Below are 17,500 nucleotides of genomic sequence, written 5' to 3'. Positions count from 1 at the left end.
TGGACACGCACCAATCGGATAAAATCCGCACTCAGATCGGACTCAAGGTGTTTCCACATGGTGTGCGGATAGAGCTGTGGGTCCGCACCGACCAGCGCCTCCGGTGTTAGCTCCGCTATCAGATACTCGGCCATGCTGGGTCGATCACCGTACCGGAACAAACGCCAAGCACAGTTCAGCTCCTGATCCGCCTGTTCCAAGTCTCGTTCATTCACCCAGAAAGCGGCCGATCGGAGAAGCACAACTGCCGTTCCCTCGGTACCGGTGAACCCGGTCAGAAAGCGAACTCGCTGGTCCGACTCCATGAGATACGTTGACTGATGTTCGTCGTACGATGGCACCAGATACGCATCCAGTTCGGCCGTTTGTGTTGATGTTCGGGTACGCATCTCCGTTCGCAGCGCTTGCAGTCGCTTCATCAGCACATTGTCCATTCCCTCGTAGATCTGGTGGTGGAAAAGAACGGATCGAATGATGGTGGAAATAGAATGACGCGTTACCGAGCGTACAGCGTGACTCACCTGTGTACGATCCCGACTTAGCTGACATTTGGCACGCCGGATCCCATTGAACTCGTCGTTGGCAGCGGTCCGCTCGATCGATGCCAACACGATGACCGCGACTGCAGGGTGAGAAGAGACACGAGGAACGGGCCATCAAGACAAAGAAGGTAAACAGTTGGTAATTTGGAGCACTCGCCCTCCTCCCAAAATGCGCTCCCGGGGCGTCCCGGGGCCGTTATGCAACGCGTGCAGCTGCGTCACTTCCTTCCTTTCGTTTCTTTCCTTTCTTTTTTTTACTTCCATCATCCATCAGCACCTTGGTGGAATGTGTGCCTGGCATCGTCGTTCCCATCGTTCACACGTGTCGAAAGCATCCGATAACCGAACGCGACCGCCATGTGGTGTTTATTGGTATTTCCTCCGGTGTCCAACAATGACTTCGCCTTCTCGGCACAGCGGGCTTTTAAAGGGCCCGCGCGGGGTGAGACTCGGCCAGCAGAGCAGCCAGTGGTCCATCGTTCTAAACACATTAGCACTGGTTTCGGTGCGCGTTAGCGCGAAGGAGGTCATACCATGACATGCACATGGTTTGAGACCGGCATTTCCAGCTATGCGCCCGAGGGATCCTGGGAATGACTGGTGATGGATTGGATAATGTGAAGGCTCGGCACCTCGTATCATATGACTCGAAAAGGGAGTGCCATTTAGCCATCAACTAGCCAGCCTATTGCTTGTGAACTATTACTCCATCGAGGGCCAACAACCGCAAACATGATTTATGCAAGAGAGAAAAACAGCTTCTCCTCAGGACGAAGCTCGCTAAACGCGCGGTCACGGAGCTGGTTCATATTTCTTGCGGCTTTCGTGTTTCGCTGGCCGTCCGCGCATTGGCCGGTGGAACGATGGATTGGATTGTAAACTAATTTCGTTATTAACGAGCTAATGATCGGGAAGGCGGAGGATCGAAGGATGATGATTTGTGGGTGGCGTGGTGGTCGCACGCCCATTGGGCATCGTTTACAAGCTGAGCCGTAAAGGTAGTAAACACTAACTGGCATCGAGGGGCACGCTTCGTCTTCGTTCGTTAAGTATCGACTGATCGGTGATGATAATCACCTCGAAGACAGGCCATCATCGTCGGCGAAAGATTCGGAGTCACACGGACCGTTTCTTTGTGCAAACGCGTGCGTGATTTGTTCCGAGTGGTCATATCTTAACCCGTGCGAAAGCGAGGGTGTTTGTTTCAGTTGTAGCTAAATGTGGCCGACGAGTTCATTAGTTGGTTGTTAACGAAAGCAATTTATCAATCTTCTTCTGCCAGAATGTTTGACGTGACAGCGTCTTTAGCATCGTTTCTAAGTTTAGTTCAGGGCTTCTTGTTGGAAACAAACATTGACTAAACACAGACGACAAAATGTTTATTCCATTTTTGTAGATTTAGCAGTGATTCGTTAATAGCTTAAAGAGTGCCTTCGCTATTCAGTATTTAGCAGATTGGCGTAACCCTTTTGCCACAAATATTGATCGGGAAATGGACCAAAAACAATTTTAGGTAGTGCAAACAAATTTCCCCTTTTGAACAATCGCTTTTTTATTCATTTTTTAACCGATTTATCGCTAAAAAAGCCGTGCAAACAGTTGCCAAGCCCTAACATGAACAGAAATGTATAGACAGCTTGACATCCTAGGCTATCAAATTGCAGTTTTTCCTTGTCCTTATCGTACCGTTCTCAAGCGAGCAAAACGACGGTATCGGTTACATTTTTTTTATCAGGTCAACAGCCGACTTTTGTTATTCTCACGTTAATGCTGGCCGACCTCATCTGCTTTCACTCCTGCTCTCATCGACTGGCGGAACTTACTGGAATACCGCCCCCGTTTGTTTATTTCTAACATACAAAAAAAATCTATCGACGATCACGATACACTCTTGATATTGCGTCCGGAAAATTCGATTCCGAAATCCACGGATCGTGAACCGATAAATCCATGATCCATGTTTACATAAGACTACACCTAGAACACCCCACGCCCAGTAGCACTGATCGATCGATAAAGCATATCGGTCGCACTGATTAATGGCGTGTTTTGTATCATCCATGTTAGTAAATTATTTTTTTGTGTGTTTTATTCAATTTTTCTATGTTGTTATGACTAAAAAAAATAGTAAGATGACGATGCTGGACCCAAAAAAGACATCAATTAATGTCGTTTGCAAGTTATGAGCGATTAACACCTCTCCATTGAAATTGCCAGCTGTTGAGGGTAATCACCGTAACGCCCTGTCGCTCGCTGTCACCGTGTGGAAAGGTCAGGGAAATATTCGGCATCGAGCGCCAATGAAGATCAACTGCCTTCACCGGAACTGGCCTGGATGATGAAGATGCGTCCATCACCACACCCTCCCACCAGTGAGGTGGCCCATTAATTGGAGCAATGCCCAGAAGTGACGCTAGGGGCTCAGGACAAAGTGATATCATATTTGCGCCGCATCGGCGAGGTCAGGGAACCGCCGTCCTGGTTATCCGAGTTGCCGGGGGTAACCATCCCAACGGTTACTCCGATTGCTCGGTCAACTCAGTGGATTTGACATTTAATTGAATTTGTGTTGTGGCCTTTAATCGCGCACCACACTGTGCAGAGCATACCAGCGCAGCGTGGGTGTGAGAATCGCGGTTCTGCCCAGCTCATCTTTGATGCCATCCACTCCACCACGTCATGCCATACCAGACCCCGCCATTGGGATCGACTCGACTGGCATGGCGCCAGAGATTCTGGTCCCATAAAACCCCCATACCAAGCGTCGCGCTGCCGAGTGGGTGGCGTATAGATGGTCCAAAAAAAGAAGGAAATAAGAGACCGAGAGACCGAGAGAGAGAGAGAGAGAGAGAGAGCGCGATATGGATATGGTAGTGGATGCGGAGTCCGCGCTTCCTCGTCTTGGCGTCATCTATTAGAAGTCGATGCTCGCTCGCTAGCTGGCTGGCTGGCTGGCTGGCGTATTTGTGCATGGATTCTCGCTCGCTCCACCACCACCACCTTCCGGCTTGTTTGTTGTCGTTGTTGCCCTTGTTTGTCCGCAGTAGTCAGCCAGGCAGGGTCTGGTTTTTTGAACCTCAACCATTGGAGCGTCCAGGCAACAGGACGCACCCAAAAGCAAGAGAAGCGCCCAGCCCGGGGCAGACGATGAAATTTATTGATCTTCCCTTCGAGGACATGAGACGGAAAGTAAGAGACATGTTATCTCTCACTCTCGCGCTATCTTTCGATGGATGTCCTTCTTATCCAGTTACTGTGATAACGGCTGGGAAGTTATCCAAAACGAAGCTCCAAACCCACATACCATCCCGAACGACCATTTGTCCAAGGATGCGCCCACCACACCTCGACCGGAAACGGCCGTTAATTTGATGGATATTTGATCGCGATAGTGGCGCCCAAGGACGGCGAATACACACCGGACTGGCTCGCGGATTACGACATCGACCACTGGTCGACAGGGGAACTAGGGTTTGCAAGGGACCGGACTGCCCTATTTACTTTGAGGTTAACCTCGCTCCATCCGCCTCGCTAGCATCGTCACCAACGCTCCTATCAAACCAAACAGAGTTGGTGATCGGGGTTGAGGGTGTGGGATCACGAACGAATGCCAGCTCGATCGCCCGATTTGGTGCGTGATCTCGCTCGATGGTTTGCGGAGGATGCTGGTGGACCTAGTTCTTGATTCTCTTAACACATGCCGCCCATCTTATGCGCGGCTATTTTTTTTCAAGTTCAAGTTCTCTCTTTACAACACTCTTTGGCACTCGCCAGAACCCTGGACTTGGCTTCGCTGGACAATTTATTTTGTCTGTGTTTTTCAGCTGCGTAATTCGCATTCGCTCGAGCGATCAAACAAACGTCGAAGAGTGGTACTTGCATCCCGCAAACGATGAAACTGCGCAGGAAGATCGCTCGATTTGGCATCTGATCGGCGATGATCGACAGATAGAACCACCGCCGTAGCCGTGCCGTTCGAATCCGCAACAGCCAATTAATGCTCAAAGTTTTCAAAGTAATCAAGATTGGATGCAGAGTGTTTGTGCTACGTTTGTGTGTGTCCGAGCTCCACACCAAGAAACTACAACTCGAGCGTTTCATCTCGAGCGTTTGGCTCTCATGACGCCCCCACATGGCGCATTAGTATAGTAGAGGTCGATTCGCTTTTAAGGTAGTCGAACTTCGAGGAGGGATCGGCCGCATGTAGCGCAGCTGCCCTGTCAGCGACTTCCGGTTGTCTTTTGGGAGGATGGGGATACACTTTTAACCGGTTGTCTATTCAACAGACCGACGCTCTGGAGTGCTCTCGAATGGTTTTTGAAAATCATGTTCAGTCCAAAAAAAATCGATTCCGATCGATCGTGGGCACTAACGAGCATGATGTGTGTGCGCTGGAGATGGCAAATGTGTCTAATGGTGTTGTCGCCGTATATGCTGTGGTTCCCTTTTCATTTGGTGCCATTCGGTGATAAGAGTGTGCGTGGTCCAAATTGATTTTGCTCAATCTCAATCGTGGTGGTGGAGCGCGTAATCTGGCGGGTTTAATGCTTCTTTCTTAGTGAACAATTCGTTGGTTTCGTTTTACAAACTTTCTTATCACTTCAAAAATGTTAAAATGGAACAGGTTTAATGCTGTTGCTGCTTTCAGCTTCTTTTAGAGTATTTACTTCAAAACTTTATATAAAATATGATAGCTTGCACAAGTGAAATGAGGATTACTGATCGTTCTGACAAATAATACGAAGAAACTCTGAGTTACCATCAACAAACGGAACAATAACCACCTATCATGGGCATTGTTTGCATAGACACATGATTTATGATCATGTGACCAAAAGTCGAGGAAGTGAGTCGGATTAAGATGTTTAATGGCCTGGATTTTGCTGGAGTAGAATGGCAAAAAGAATTTTAAGCGTCGATAAATCTGCTCTTTCTTTACTTCAATGTTCTTGTTCCTGCTACGCAAAAGCATGTGCCTTTCCTAGAGCAGCATTAAATACATCACGTGTTCTAGTCTATGAGTAACATGCTGTCACAACTTGAATTCCGCTAAATAACAAATGACTCCATCGCGTAATTCTCGAAGAAAAATAACCACCCATTGCCTCACAATTATCTGCAATTAGTGATTAAAGAAACTATCGCCTTACAACCAGCACAAAACCTACTAACGCATACCTACTGAATGAATGTTCAAAGAGCAAAATGCATTCCATTAGGTAACCTTTTTTCGTAAAGCGAGAAATCATATCATCTGCTTAGTGATCTGCAGATACTATCTGATGTCGAGAGCAGCTTTGGAGCTACAAAAACACACAGACACGCACCGCGAGTGATGAAAAACGGTTTGCACTTGAACCCACGGACTCCTGGAAGGGGCATATGTTTTCAGATCACAGGAATGTGCGCTCCGGATCTTCGGTTCTGGATCCGCAGCCACCAGTCCCTCACTTGAATTTTTACCATCGAGCGGAAGGAAGGAAATACTCAATACTCAAACACCAAACCCCCATCTGCCTAAACCAAGCCGGCATCCGAAAATAACGTGCCCCCCCCCCACCGGGGGCCATCATCTAACCTGAACCCGAGAGTTCAGTTTTTGGAAAATTTATCGCTGCCACGCCTTAGCGATCGTTTCGCTTGCCGGATTGGACGCGGTTCGATTGGCAAGTTGACGATCTCGCAGCATCGATTCGATCACAGATGCGCAGAATACGTGGTCCCAACACATGGAACGTCGAGGCCTTTTGGCGGGAGATCATCATCGCGGAATGGAAAGAATTCCGTCCACGTACTAGCGTCGTGCGTCATCGTACACCTCCAAGCACTCCATTCGTCGCGGTGCCAACAAAACTGCGTTTTAATTAAATGAAAACCGGGTGCGATCGGTGTCGAAGGATGCATCCACTCTTCCTCGCTTCGCTGCTCCTTACCTAACATCGATCGCAGCATCGTCACCAGCTGTCGCCTGCTCCACTGTCGCTGCATCGGCATCCTCTACTTCCTCGGCTTCTGCTTGGTTGAACAACAATTTTCCGGACGGTTTAGTGAGGCCAAAGGGAACGAGCACAAAACGGAACACGAACTCGATCTATCTAGAACCTCCGTGGCCACAGTGGACAATCATAGCAAATTCCAAACACACAAAAACGCGAATGGTAACGCGCGATCCGGACGAGACAGATGCTGATGCACTTGGCACAGCTGCACCGCGCGCGTTCCTTCAATGTCAAGGTTTTAGCGCGCGCGAATCACTCACAGATCACGAAACGATCACAAACTCCCCCCGCCCTCCCGGTTCTGTGGTAGAGTGAAAGAGTGAGTGTGCGTGATCAAGCGCGCGGGTGCTCGAGGGATAATTAAAAGCCACCCTGCCGGTGGAGGCCTGCACCGTGATGCACGGGATGATGACGGATCGGAATGGAAAGCGGTTGGTGCAAAAAAAAAAACGACGGAAAGTGACCGCGAGAACCTCGAGGAATGCTTTCCGCGATCCGCACGGAGTGAATTCTGATAGAAGACTGAACCAAGAGTAATCCGCACCAACCCGGTGGACCCCATTTGCTCGGTTCTCGGGCGTTCGCGGCTTCGGTCGGTTTTGCGTCCGTGTCCGCGGCTGGTGCCCGTGGGTGGGCGACGGGACGAGGGGGGACCGGCGCTCACGGGTGCGGTGCGTGGCCAGAAACCAGATGGTTGGTGGTGTGTGCATTACATCGATCAGAATTCAGCCGTTCGTGGTCGAACCGCCGCGGGGGTGGACGGTGCATTGGAAGATGAGAGGGTTTGCTCCGCGATTGTGTAACGAACGATTACAGTCGCGTGCAAGGAATTAGCAGCAGCAGCAGCAGCAGCAACAACAGTAGTAGCAGCATTACAGATGGAAACAGTAAATAATAAATCCCATCAGTAGGCTGTGATGGATTGGGAGCTTCAATCAAAAAGGGGGATCAAATCGGTTTGGGAAAGAATTATAAACCAATCCAAAGAATTTTAGAATAATCGTTAATTAATGCCTTTAGACCTTATTGCATTAAAACAAATGCAGTTAGTGAAGCTATTACAAATTAGCGACTGTGTGTAATTTAACTTCCAATAAAGAATATTGTTTCTTCTTGCTTTCATTCATTTGGGTTTAGTTAAAAACATTTCATTGTTCTATTAGCTAAATAACTGTTGATGAACATTGAATTAGTCTTGCTCAAAACGTAATTTCACAGTCAAAGTTGCGCTACGAGGTCTAAATTGAAACGATTCTGCTCATTTCTTGATGTAGTAAACCATATCGATAAGTAGCTTTTCCCAGGCATGAACACAATTTGTCGCCCACTTTACCCAAAACAATTTTGTTTTACGCACCTGTTTACGTTAAGCATGTGTCGCTCTCAAGCGGTCTGCCAATGTTAATACGGAAGCCACTATTAAAAACCGATGTACGAGCCATAACATACCGCAGAACGGAACCGTTTAAAAAGCAGTCCAAGCTCATTGTGATCGCGACTAGTAGGTCACCTTGCAATGTAGTGCAAGAATGTCACCCCTTTAGTGGCCCAAAAGGGTGTAAACTTACTCGTTTACATTGTCCATTAATAAAAAAACAAACAAACAAACAAACAGTCGGTGGCCGCATGGTTTGCGTTAGCGTTGGGTGTGGAACCGATTTCCACCGACCAACAATCGTTGGCGTCATTGTCCCCTCTTCTATCTCCTTTCTCTCACTCTCTCTTTCTCTCTCTCACTGTCTCGGTCTCACTCTGGTTGTCTGTCTCTCCATCTCATGCTGGGGGAAAATGTGGTTCTGGCAATGACGTCACGAGTGGCCACAGGGACGCCGAAGAGTAGCACGGAGCGACAGTGTCGTCGGAAGCGGAAGCAACATCTTCCTCTTGCTGGTTGCTACTGTGGCCGCCCGTTTTATTTGCCGTCCGGGAAAAACGCTGCTGGCCAGATGCACGTGCCTGCGAGTGTGTGCGAAGAACTCAAACGAAATGGCTCTTACGACGGCGACGACGAATTGGCGCACCGGAAGAGAGCGGAAGGGTTAGATTGAGATGGAAAGAAACGCTATTTTTGCCCATCGCCCTCCATCGCCGGATGGATGGATGGAAAGAGCGATCTATCCACGGCACGACACTCCCTCTCATGCACGCACACACGTCATCTATCAGTGGAGGGGCCAGTGGGTGCGGATCGGACGAGTTTCCCGCGTCGTCGTGGGAAACATTCTTGTTAGATGGTACGAACGAACGTCCATCACCCCCATCGTGGGCCAAGGTCGAGCGAACGAGCAAGGGAGTGAGAAGCGGAGGGCGTGAGGCCGTTCGCATTAGTAGCCGGCGCTCCCATTCCCCCGGACACGTCTATTAGCTGATGATATGACAACATGCCACCCGCTCGGCGGCTGCGGCATCGGCGGCGTGATGTTAGCGGAAAATGGAAAACAGAACATTATCGGTGACAGCGCTAGTAGCTCGCGCCGATCGCCATTCGTCCGGCCAGAATGGATTGCTAATTGCTTTGAATATACAGCTGCTGCTGCTGTTGCTGCTGCTACAGACCGTTGGCTTGCGAACGATCCACGTTGTTGGCAGAGATTGGCGATGATTTGTAGCGTTTCGCATGTAGTTAACGGAATGATGGAAGTTGTCGTTTTCCTCGACAACGAGCTAGCTTTACTTCTTACGCCATTTTGAAATGGAAATTAATCAGCATAAACACGACACGACCATTGGCGGTGGTGTTAACAGAGTCCATCCGATCCAATTCAACGATTGATCGTTTTACGAGCCGACGAAAACCATATTTATCACTTCGCCATCATCCAAGAGTTCCAGTTGCTCCAGTTGCCTTGATTGCTTTTACTCGCTTGCTGGGGATGGAAAATGAAGCCCATGGCGTCGCGTGAAGGAGGGAAGTGGAGAATCTCATGAAAAGAACCCACTTTCCTCGAAGCGCGCCAGGTCTGGCGCCAGCAAAGATGGCGCTCTCCATTCTCTCTTTACATCCTCCACTGCTGCTACCATGTGCCATGTGCTGTGGAGTGGCAGCGGGCGCACCAGACGCACTTTTTACGGACACATCCTCTTCGTGACACTTTTTCCCGGAACTGATTTATGGCGTGGGATTGATTTTTTATTGCAATTCCCTCCCTTGTTTAATGTGCGCTCTCCGTTGCGCTGGGGATGATAGGGACAGTAAACATGTGCCCAGATTAGTCAGAGTGGATGTAGTATATCTGAGTTTTATGGAACAATAAGCAGCAAGATCATCTGTAACGCAGTATAACGCATCGCGCTCTCGGTAACGCACTTCCGGGGGGGAATGGAAATCGAATTGGCGACCCCTTTCGTGGAGCCCAGAATATGCTGCTCTTCTGGCTGGTCCTGCTAGTGCTGCTTGTCACCTTCAATCGGAATAATTAACGAAGCAAAGAGCGGCGAACATCAGACACCGTCTGGGAGTCACTGGACCCCAGTCGAGCCATGGCCATGTCTCAAGTACTGTAAAGCCTCTAATCTCAGTTCGTGCTAGTAGTAGCCAGACACGGCACGCCAGACTCCTCGGATGTCAACATAATGCAGCCACCCTCCTCCGGGGTTTCCCCGTGCGTTTTCTTTATTTCTTTCAATCATTTTCCATTTCCATGCTCCCCGCATACACGTTTGCGCGCTACTCCGTTTGGCTTCTCCTCTAATGGGTTGCATGAGTTGCGTCTCGTGTGCGCCTTCCTCTCGTCCTCCATACCTTTACCGAGTTGCATCTTGCACTCTCTCTCGCTTGCGTTCACTCCAGCCAACACCGGGAATGCCGGGTTGGGTTACGTGTTGTTGCGGTCGGTATCGAGGGTTGAGAATTAAAAGGACGAATCCCGGTTCGTGTGCCGGGGGTTACATCACCAACACCACCAACAGGAACGCCTCGATTCCGGGGCTGGTTGGCTGGTGTGGTTCTAATGTTGGATAAAAACCGTGTTTAGAGGGTTCTGGAAATCTGGTGCGCGGAGAACGCTGGTACCGGTAGAGAGGTGTCGGGCAGAACAGGTTTTTCAGTTTTCCCTTTTATTATCGCGCCGATCAAGCGGAGGGTTGTCGGGTCGGGTTTTCGGAAGAATGATGAGCAACGGGGACCAAGCCTCCACTCTCTTCTCGGTCGTATTTGTTTGTGTATGTGTTCACATATGAAATAATTTGGAAACAAAAAAGATATTTGACGAGAATGGAATTTTTGAATGGAAAGTATGCAAATTATGCTACAAATATGTTAGCTCATTACTTTTCAATCATTTCTTCGACTAAAATTTAAATATTCCAAAGCCGATAGGTGACGAAGAGAGGTGGAAAACAAGAATCAAGTAAACAAATGCCTAGCTCCTCTCGGTCTGGCTTCGTATCCATGGTTACACCACGATCTTTGTCCGTTCCCCGATTCCAGTCATTCCCTCTCTATCCCTCCCGTTGCTCTTTTTCGCCCTCTCTCGCTCTCTCTCTCACGGAGCATCTCTTGAGCGCAGCATCCTCCGCCGCCGCATCCTCCGTCGCATCCTTTTTCCTCGTTCACGATGGGTGTGTGCGTGTCTGCTCCGTCCATCCAACAGCATCTCCTGCCTGGCTCATCATCCGCCGTAAAATATATACCTCAGCGGCAGCAGCAGCAGCAGCAGCAACGTTTGGCCTCAACCTGGCGGGGGTGTTGTCCACAGTTCCATCCCGAACCTCGAGCAGTCGGCATCGCGGAATCACGGAATCGTCCTCTGTGTTTGTCGGGGTTTTTTTTTCGGTGGCGGATTCCTCTTTTTTCCTCGAGTGGCCCCGGGGCTTGGTTCACGCATTCTACTGATACTGCAACTGTCCTGCGGTTCGTTCGTGGCGTGCTGTGGTGATACCGTGTCCGCCCCGGCGATTGTTGCCTTATCGCTCATCCCATTCAAGCGGCTCGCCGATTTCAGCCATCACCAGAACGGCGCAGCAGCAGCAGCAGCAGCAGTCGTGTATAGTGTGTGGCCAACGACGCGTTTTCGACTCATCATTTTCGAGGAGCATCCCGAGTTGACGCCGACGGCTGTAAGTGACATCAGGAGCTGCGGTGCTTCAGCGAGCGCAGAGCATCAAAGGATAGAGAGGATAGCAGGATAACACGCGTCCACCCGCACCACGCACTCACACTAACGCACACGTGTGAACGTACGCTTCGTGAACAGAAACACATACTTCAAGCAGCAGAGTTACGGTCAGCAGGATGTGGTTTCGATTGAATTTCCCTTTAATTACGCTGCTCAGTATCCTTGCACTGGGTAAGTGACCGAAGAAACGACCACACTTTGCTTTCTCTACTCATGAATGGGGTGGTAGCATAGTGGACATTGGTAGTAGATACACACGCCTTCAGTGTGGCGCTGATTTTTATTCGTTTTTTTTGTGGTTCTGACACCCGCTTTGATAGGCACCGCACAGCAAACGGCGAGCCCTAGCATTGTGTTTATCAGCCCGGAGCAGATCAAAGACACCGGGGATCGCGTGACGCTCAACTGTTCCATCGCGAACGTGAAGAACTACATCGTCGGCTGGCAGAAGAGCAACCGGGATCGGACGAAGGAGAGCAACATTATCTCGCTCGGCGTACAGCTGGCGGTGACCGAGGATCGCTTCGCTCTTAACTTCACCAAAGAGAACAACACAGCCAACTATGTGCTTGAGGTAAGGAGTTTGCTTAGTTTGGTGTGGCAAGAAAGAGGAAAACGAATTTCATCGACTGTCTCTTTACAATTCCCCCACGTAGATCCACGATATCGTCAACACCGATGCGGGACTGTACGAGTGTCAGATCCAGGTGAATAGTACGAGCAAAATTACCAAAACGGTCGAGCTGCAGGTTCGCCACCCGCCAATACTGCTCGAGAACCAGCACTCGAACATCATCACCAAGGCGGAAGGTGAGGATGCGGTGCTGGTGTGCCGGGCCGAAGGATACCCACGGCCAACCATCACCTGGAAGCGTGAGTACAGTGCGATCCTGCCGATCGGTGGCCAAACGATCGCCGGTAACGAGCTGAAACTGAACGGATTGCGACGTGAGGATCGTGGCACTTACTACTGCCTCGCGGACAACGGTGTCGGCAAACCGGACACAAAGGCCATCACACTCGAGGTGGAATTTGCTCCCGTCATCTCCGTGCCGCGACCAAAGGTAGCCCAAGCGATCGATTACGATATCGAGCTGGTATGTGTGGTGCAAGCGTTCCCGGCACCATCGATCTCTTGGTTCCGCAATGGTAACCAGATGCACAATGGCGGTGCGTACAGCATTTCGCAGACGGGCTCGCCGGACGATGTGACGACGTCGGTGGTGAAGATACACTCGGTTGCCCCGGAACACTTTGGTGATTACATCTGCAAAGCGTCGAACAAGGTTGGCCAAGCTGAGGCCCGGGTGAATCTGTTCGGTAAGTCGCCGTAGGACCCCGGATCCTTTTACAGTTCGTTTGTTATTATGATTTGTCCTACAAATCGTTTTTTCATCTTTTTTTTATTTTGAATTTTCCCCTCAGAATCGGTTATTCCTGTATCACTGTGAAGGTTTACTGTGCCAAAATCCTAGCTTACCTACCTCCAGACGCATCAATTTACCTTTCCGTTTCGATAGGAACGGTTCCCCAAGCTAGCTAGCCGTTTTTGTTAAGTTTTTTGTGTGTGAGTAGAATCCAAGTAGCTCTATGTTTTATTCTCTGTGTTTCTAGATGCATTTTGAAGTTTACTTTGATGGTAAACCCTTTCTAGGTGTGTACTAATGGGCTACTATTCTAAAATCCTTCCAGAGCAAAGTGTCCCCAACATAAACTTCTCCGGTCTGAAGTGGTCCAACGGTGCACCGGCCTCGAACGTGCTGCTCGGTCACTGTTTTATCGTGGCGATAACGCTCCTGCTCGTGACGCTGTTGTGAATGCGTCGCTGGAGAGCCAGCGAGCCGCACCGAATCAACGTTTGGCGAAACGCGTGCTTCCTGGGATCACTGGCGGCAGCCTCAGCGCCACAACGAGCACGACAGTCGTCTTAGGATGGCCACATAACGTGGTGGCATGCAGTCGAGCGACGGGACTGAATTGCGTATAATAACTCCCCAAACGCCCCTTGTCCATCCGTCTCCACTTCCTCCATGGAGGACATCTCCTTATCTCCTTGAAACGAAAAAGTGCAAACTCGAAACCTAAAGTACACACGTTCTGCCAAAAAAAAACAGGACCAAATGATTGGTGAAAATCCTGCATTTTTTTGTTCTTTTTTAGCTGACCCGACACACACATGTGTCTCCGTGTAGCTTTACAACAAGTACAATTGACCAATCTTTGGACGACCAACAGGATGATTAGGTAGGATAGTATTGTGCGAGGTAGAGAACGGCAGCATATTTTGCGTATCTATCGCCTGTAGGGCGCCAGGCGGTACTCGGATTCATCTGGCCACTTTGTGAACGAAAACAATTGCAAAAAGACTTTAAATTAGCGAAAACATAACATATTTAGATGAACTTCCTTGCGTTCCACGACACGCCATAAACCTTGTAGTAGGGTAGGGAGGGAGAAAGGCGAGAAATGATCTCGTGATCATGAACAACAGCAGGACAAATTATCTTGGCCCTCCGGGGAGAATCGAGGAAAAACAAGCTAACAATATCATTATATAGCGTAGACAAAAGTGACAAAGATTCTTTAAATCGTTGGTCTGACAGGTTTTTCTTTGGATTTCCGAATTGAATTACAAATAAAAGCGATGATACAACAAACCTAACGTTTCGAAAATGATTACGGTTATTGAGACTTTCTACAGCACAATTAAACATTGCAGATGCGAAAAAAGGGTTTTAGTTTTTAAAACGCTTGAATATTTTTATTTCAACCCATAATTTACATAGTTACTGATCGGTTTGGAATGTTGGAGTTCCCCTTAAACTTTAATCCCTTTAATAGCTCACAGTGTGTGAAAGGGAACGGGCTCTTCGCCACACCTTCCATCATTACAGCTTCCCGTTGACTGGCATTCGTACGCACGTTGCAGCAGATTTACGTAAGTGACCAGGTACTTGACATAGTTCTCATCCAAGAACACGACCACCCGTCGCTCACTGTCATCTTCTTCGGACAATCGATCGGGCGATCGTACCGTTCCACGGTCCAGATCGATTGATGATCTCGTCTCATCGGCCAACAAGCCGGCTGTATCATCCGCGGGATCCCCATCTTCGACCGATTCCATCTCAATAACGACAGATGATCGTTGTTCACCGACGGTTGGCCCTAGTACCTTACCATGGTCAATACCGTCTGCCATCGTCAGCGATGGTAGTTCCGATGGCTGGGGCCATCCTGTAGCTGCCGCCGTTGCGGACACCATCGTCGCCACCGGTGCAAGCGTTGTTCCTTTTGTCGATGGTTTCTGGACATTCTGGAAGTAGTGCAGGGGCAAGGTGGCACCGGAAATGCGTGGCAGTTGCATCGTCGAGTCACGCACAAACTCGTACGTCCGGCTCGAGATTGGATACTGATCGTAGGTGGACGGAGGCGGTAGTTTCGGCTGTACCCGGATGACGAGTCGCGTCGCATCGTTCTCCTCATCGGTATCGAAGCACAATGTCTTGAGGTCAAGTACCTCCACTAGCTGGCAATCGTGTACATCGTACAGGACGAGCGCACGGCTGTAGAGGGCAAGCAGTGCGAGCCGGTACTCTCCCTCGGTCAAGTGTGTCGTCTGGACAGTGAATAGCAGCGTCCCTTCGCAAGCGGCATGCGGTTCCCAGAGTGCTTTGTGGGAGATCGGTTCCGGAGGTTGCAACGATTGCGCGGTGAGCCGGGGTGTCGGTAACGTATTGTAGCCCACGCTATGCAGCATACCTTGGCCCGTGAGAGCCACTAGCTCGGCTGCACCACTGATCGGTTTGGTGAAAGCACCGACAATGCCCTTTCCCATGCCCGTTACCACGCCGATTGGGTTCGTCGCTTGTAGTGGATGATGTGCCAGGCCACCGACAGCACCGAGCAAACTGATGCCTAATCCGGTGAGACCCTGTGTGAAGCCATCGGTCATACCTTGTGGCCGTCGACGTCGCAGCGCATCCGTGCGCTGTACATGCTCCGTATCGAGCGTAAGCCGGTCAAGATTGCGGGATACGGATTGGGCGAGCTTCGTCACCGAGTTGACCGTACCAGCGGTAATGTTTCGGATCAGCGAAGCCGATCCTTGTGTCACACCAACCAGGAATCCCCACGGACCACGGAACAGCCCTTGGACGGGGAGTGAGACGAAGTCACGCAAACCACTCGTCACCGACCGAGCCAATCCACTCGGGCTACCTAGGATCTCCAGTGAACCGATCACCCAACCACCACCAAAGATGGCCCCGGATAGGTAGTGCATTCCGACCGCATTACCGAACTTGATTGGTAGCGTACGTACCGATTGACGCTCAAAAGCCGCAAACTCAAGCGGACTATGATCGAGCGCAATGTACAACCGCATACAGGCGTGCACCGATAGCAGTACGTTCAGTGGTTCAATGCGAATGCTTCGGAATTTGATCGGTTCCGCGAGGTAGCTGGACTGCTGCATTACGGCACGCGGAACCAGTGCCTCACCCGGTTCACACCGGATCCGAACATTCGATGATGCTTCCGATTCATACACCATTCCGGCCGGTATGCACTCTACAAGATAATCGACCAGCACGTTGATGTACGTGTCCTCGATGTACGCACGAATGGGTTGGATCTGCAGACGCACCGACTCGACACTGCCCCACTGCTGCTGCTGCTGCTGGTTCTCGTCATCCGCTAGATCACAATGGAGTGTACAGAGAGCCGTGCGGCCCATTTGCTCCAGATGATCCTCCAACCGGTAGTGGTTTGGTAGATCGGCTACCACTCCTTTCCGTTGCTTCGTCTCATGATCCTCGCTGCACAGTACAACCGGAAAGTCGTACTCTCCATCCGAGTGGAGCTCATTGTCCACCTGTACGTTAACGCAGTGCAGTACAACTCGGCTTCCTTCGGCTGCGGTCTCACGTGCCCCCAATCCTGGACGTTCCATGCGCATACCGATACGGTCAAAGTTGAACGATATCACATCACGCTTCTGGCAGCGTCTCTGCGGTTGATCGTTAAACAGTGTGATCATGAGCGACCGGAAGTAACTTTGCACCTCCACCGCTCGATCGCCAACAGCCGATGGCGTAAGTGCTGCCGGAAGCTGTGCACTTGAACCACTGGCGCCAGATGTTGGTAGTGTCATCGTTTCATCCAGCAACGTCGGTTGACCAGTACTAGGGCTGCTCGTTCCTGCCTCGACTACCGTCGATTGTGGTTCCGCCGGACGCAAGGGATTCGATAACCGAGTGCGTATATCTTTGGCCGAAAACTCCAGATCCTGACTGATGTAATCGATCACTACCAGCGTCGTACGGTTGCGTATCCGAATGGCTACCTTCAGCTCCCCGTACAGTGGAATGTTGAGGAAGATGCTCTTGTTCTCGTCCGTGCGCACTGGATGCGACCACCGGATGGCACTGCCACTAACACAAGCGAAGATGAGCGCCAGTTCCGCTTCCTGTGGCTCCGGAAATCGTTCGTCCAGGGTCGGCGGTGTATAGTGGACGGTCTGCCGTGGACTTATCGTCTGATACCAGCTGAAGTTGGATTCCATCACTTCCGGTACGGCCATCGCTGCCTTGTTCGGTTGTACCGTATCCGATTGGGCGACGTAGATGTTGAAATCGGTTCGATTCTCGATCGCGTACGATGGACACGGATCATCGTAGATCGACACGTACGATTGGCCCTGGTGCGTCACGAGCGACAGTGACAGTGGATGATAGTGCGTGCGGCCACCCGGCGTGACACACGGAACGCTTAGCGACTTCCGTGAGATCGGTTTGTTGAGGTAGATCGGAGCGGAAAAGTCACTACCCTGCTCGCGCCG

The 17,500-nt window shown here is 50.3% G+C and overlaps 3 protein-coding genes across 4 annotated transcripts in view; 1 reads left to right on the top strand and 2 right to left on the bottom strand.

Moving 5' to 3' along the window:
* The window catches only part of LOC126570463 (xaa-Pro aminopeptidase ApepP), a 9,529-nt gene extending 2,501 nt beyond the window's left edge, over window positions 1-7,028 (bottom strand). Inside the window, exons 1-3 of the mRNA XM_050228239.1 lie at window positions 6,476-7,028; window positions 522-622; window positions 1-446 (exon numbers count right to left, since the gene is read on the bottom strand). The exon at window positions 1-446 is cut by the window's left edge and continues 616 nt beyond it. Coding sequence (XP_050084196.1) covers window positions 1-446; window positions 522-622; window positions 6,476-6,536 — 608 coding nt within the window. The 5' untranslated portion in view covers window positions 6,537-7,028. The remainder of the gene's footprint in view (window positions 447-521; window positions 623-6,475) is intronic.
* Window positions 7,029-11,252: 4,224 nt separating this feature from the next.
* Window positions 11,253-13,797, top strand: LOC126581310 (lachesin-like). Of its 2 annotated transcripts, XR_007609150.1 has the most exons (5): window positions 11,253-11,829; window positions 11,979-12,232; window positions 12,315-12,978; window positions 13,084-13,225; window positions 13,351-13,469. XR_007609150.1 is itself a non-coding variant. In XM_050244876.1 (4 exons), the coding sequence occupies exons 1-4, from the start codon at window positions 11,775-11,777 to the stop codon at window positions 13,473-13,475; spliced, it is 1,098 nt and encodes a 365-aa protein (XP_050100833.1). In that variant the 5' UTR covers window positions 11,253-11,774; the 3' UTR covers window positions 13,476-13,797. The 2 variants fall into 2 exon arrangements, 1 of the variants encoding a protein (XP_050100833.1); XM_050244876.1 differs by lacking the exon at window positions 13,084-13,225 and having other exon boundaries at window positions 13,351-13,797.
* A 600-nt stretch (window positions 13,798-14,397) lies between these two features.
* LOC126572611 (intermembrane lipid transfer protein VPS13B) overlaps window positions 14,398-17,500 on the bottom strand; it is a 15,215-nt gene continuing 12,112 nt past the window's right edge. Inside the window, exon 7 of the mRNA XM_050232050.1 lies at window positions 14,398-17,500. This exon is cut by the window's right edge and continues 100 nt beyond it. Coding sequence (XP_050088007.1) covers window positions 14,501-17,500 — 3,000 coding nt within the window. The 3' untranslated portion in view covers window positions 14,398-14,500.

The sequence above is a fragment of the Anopheles aquasalis genome, chromosome 2, assembly GCF_943734665.1.
Source record: "Anopheles aquasalis chromosome 2, idAnoAquaMG_Q_19, whole genome shotgun sequence".
Classification (NCBI taxonomy): Eukaryota; Metazoa; Arthropoda; class Insecta; order Diptera; family Culicidae; genus Anopheles; species Anopheles aquasalis.
Note: the sequence above shows the minus strand (reverse complement) of the source record. Positions and strands in the feature narration are given on the sequence as shown.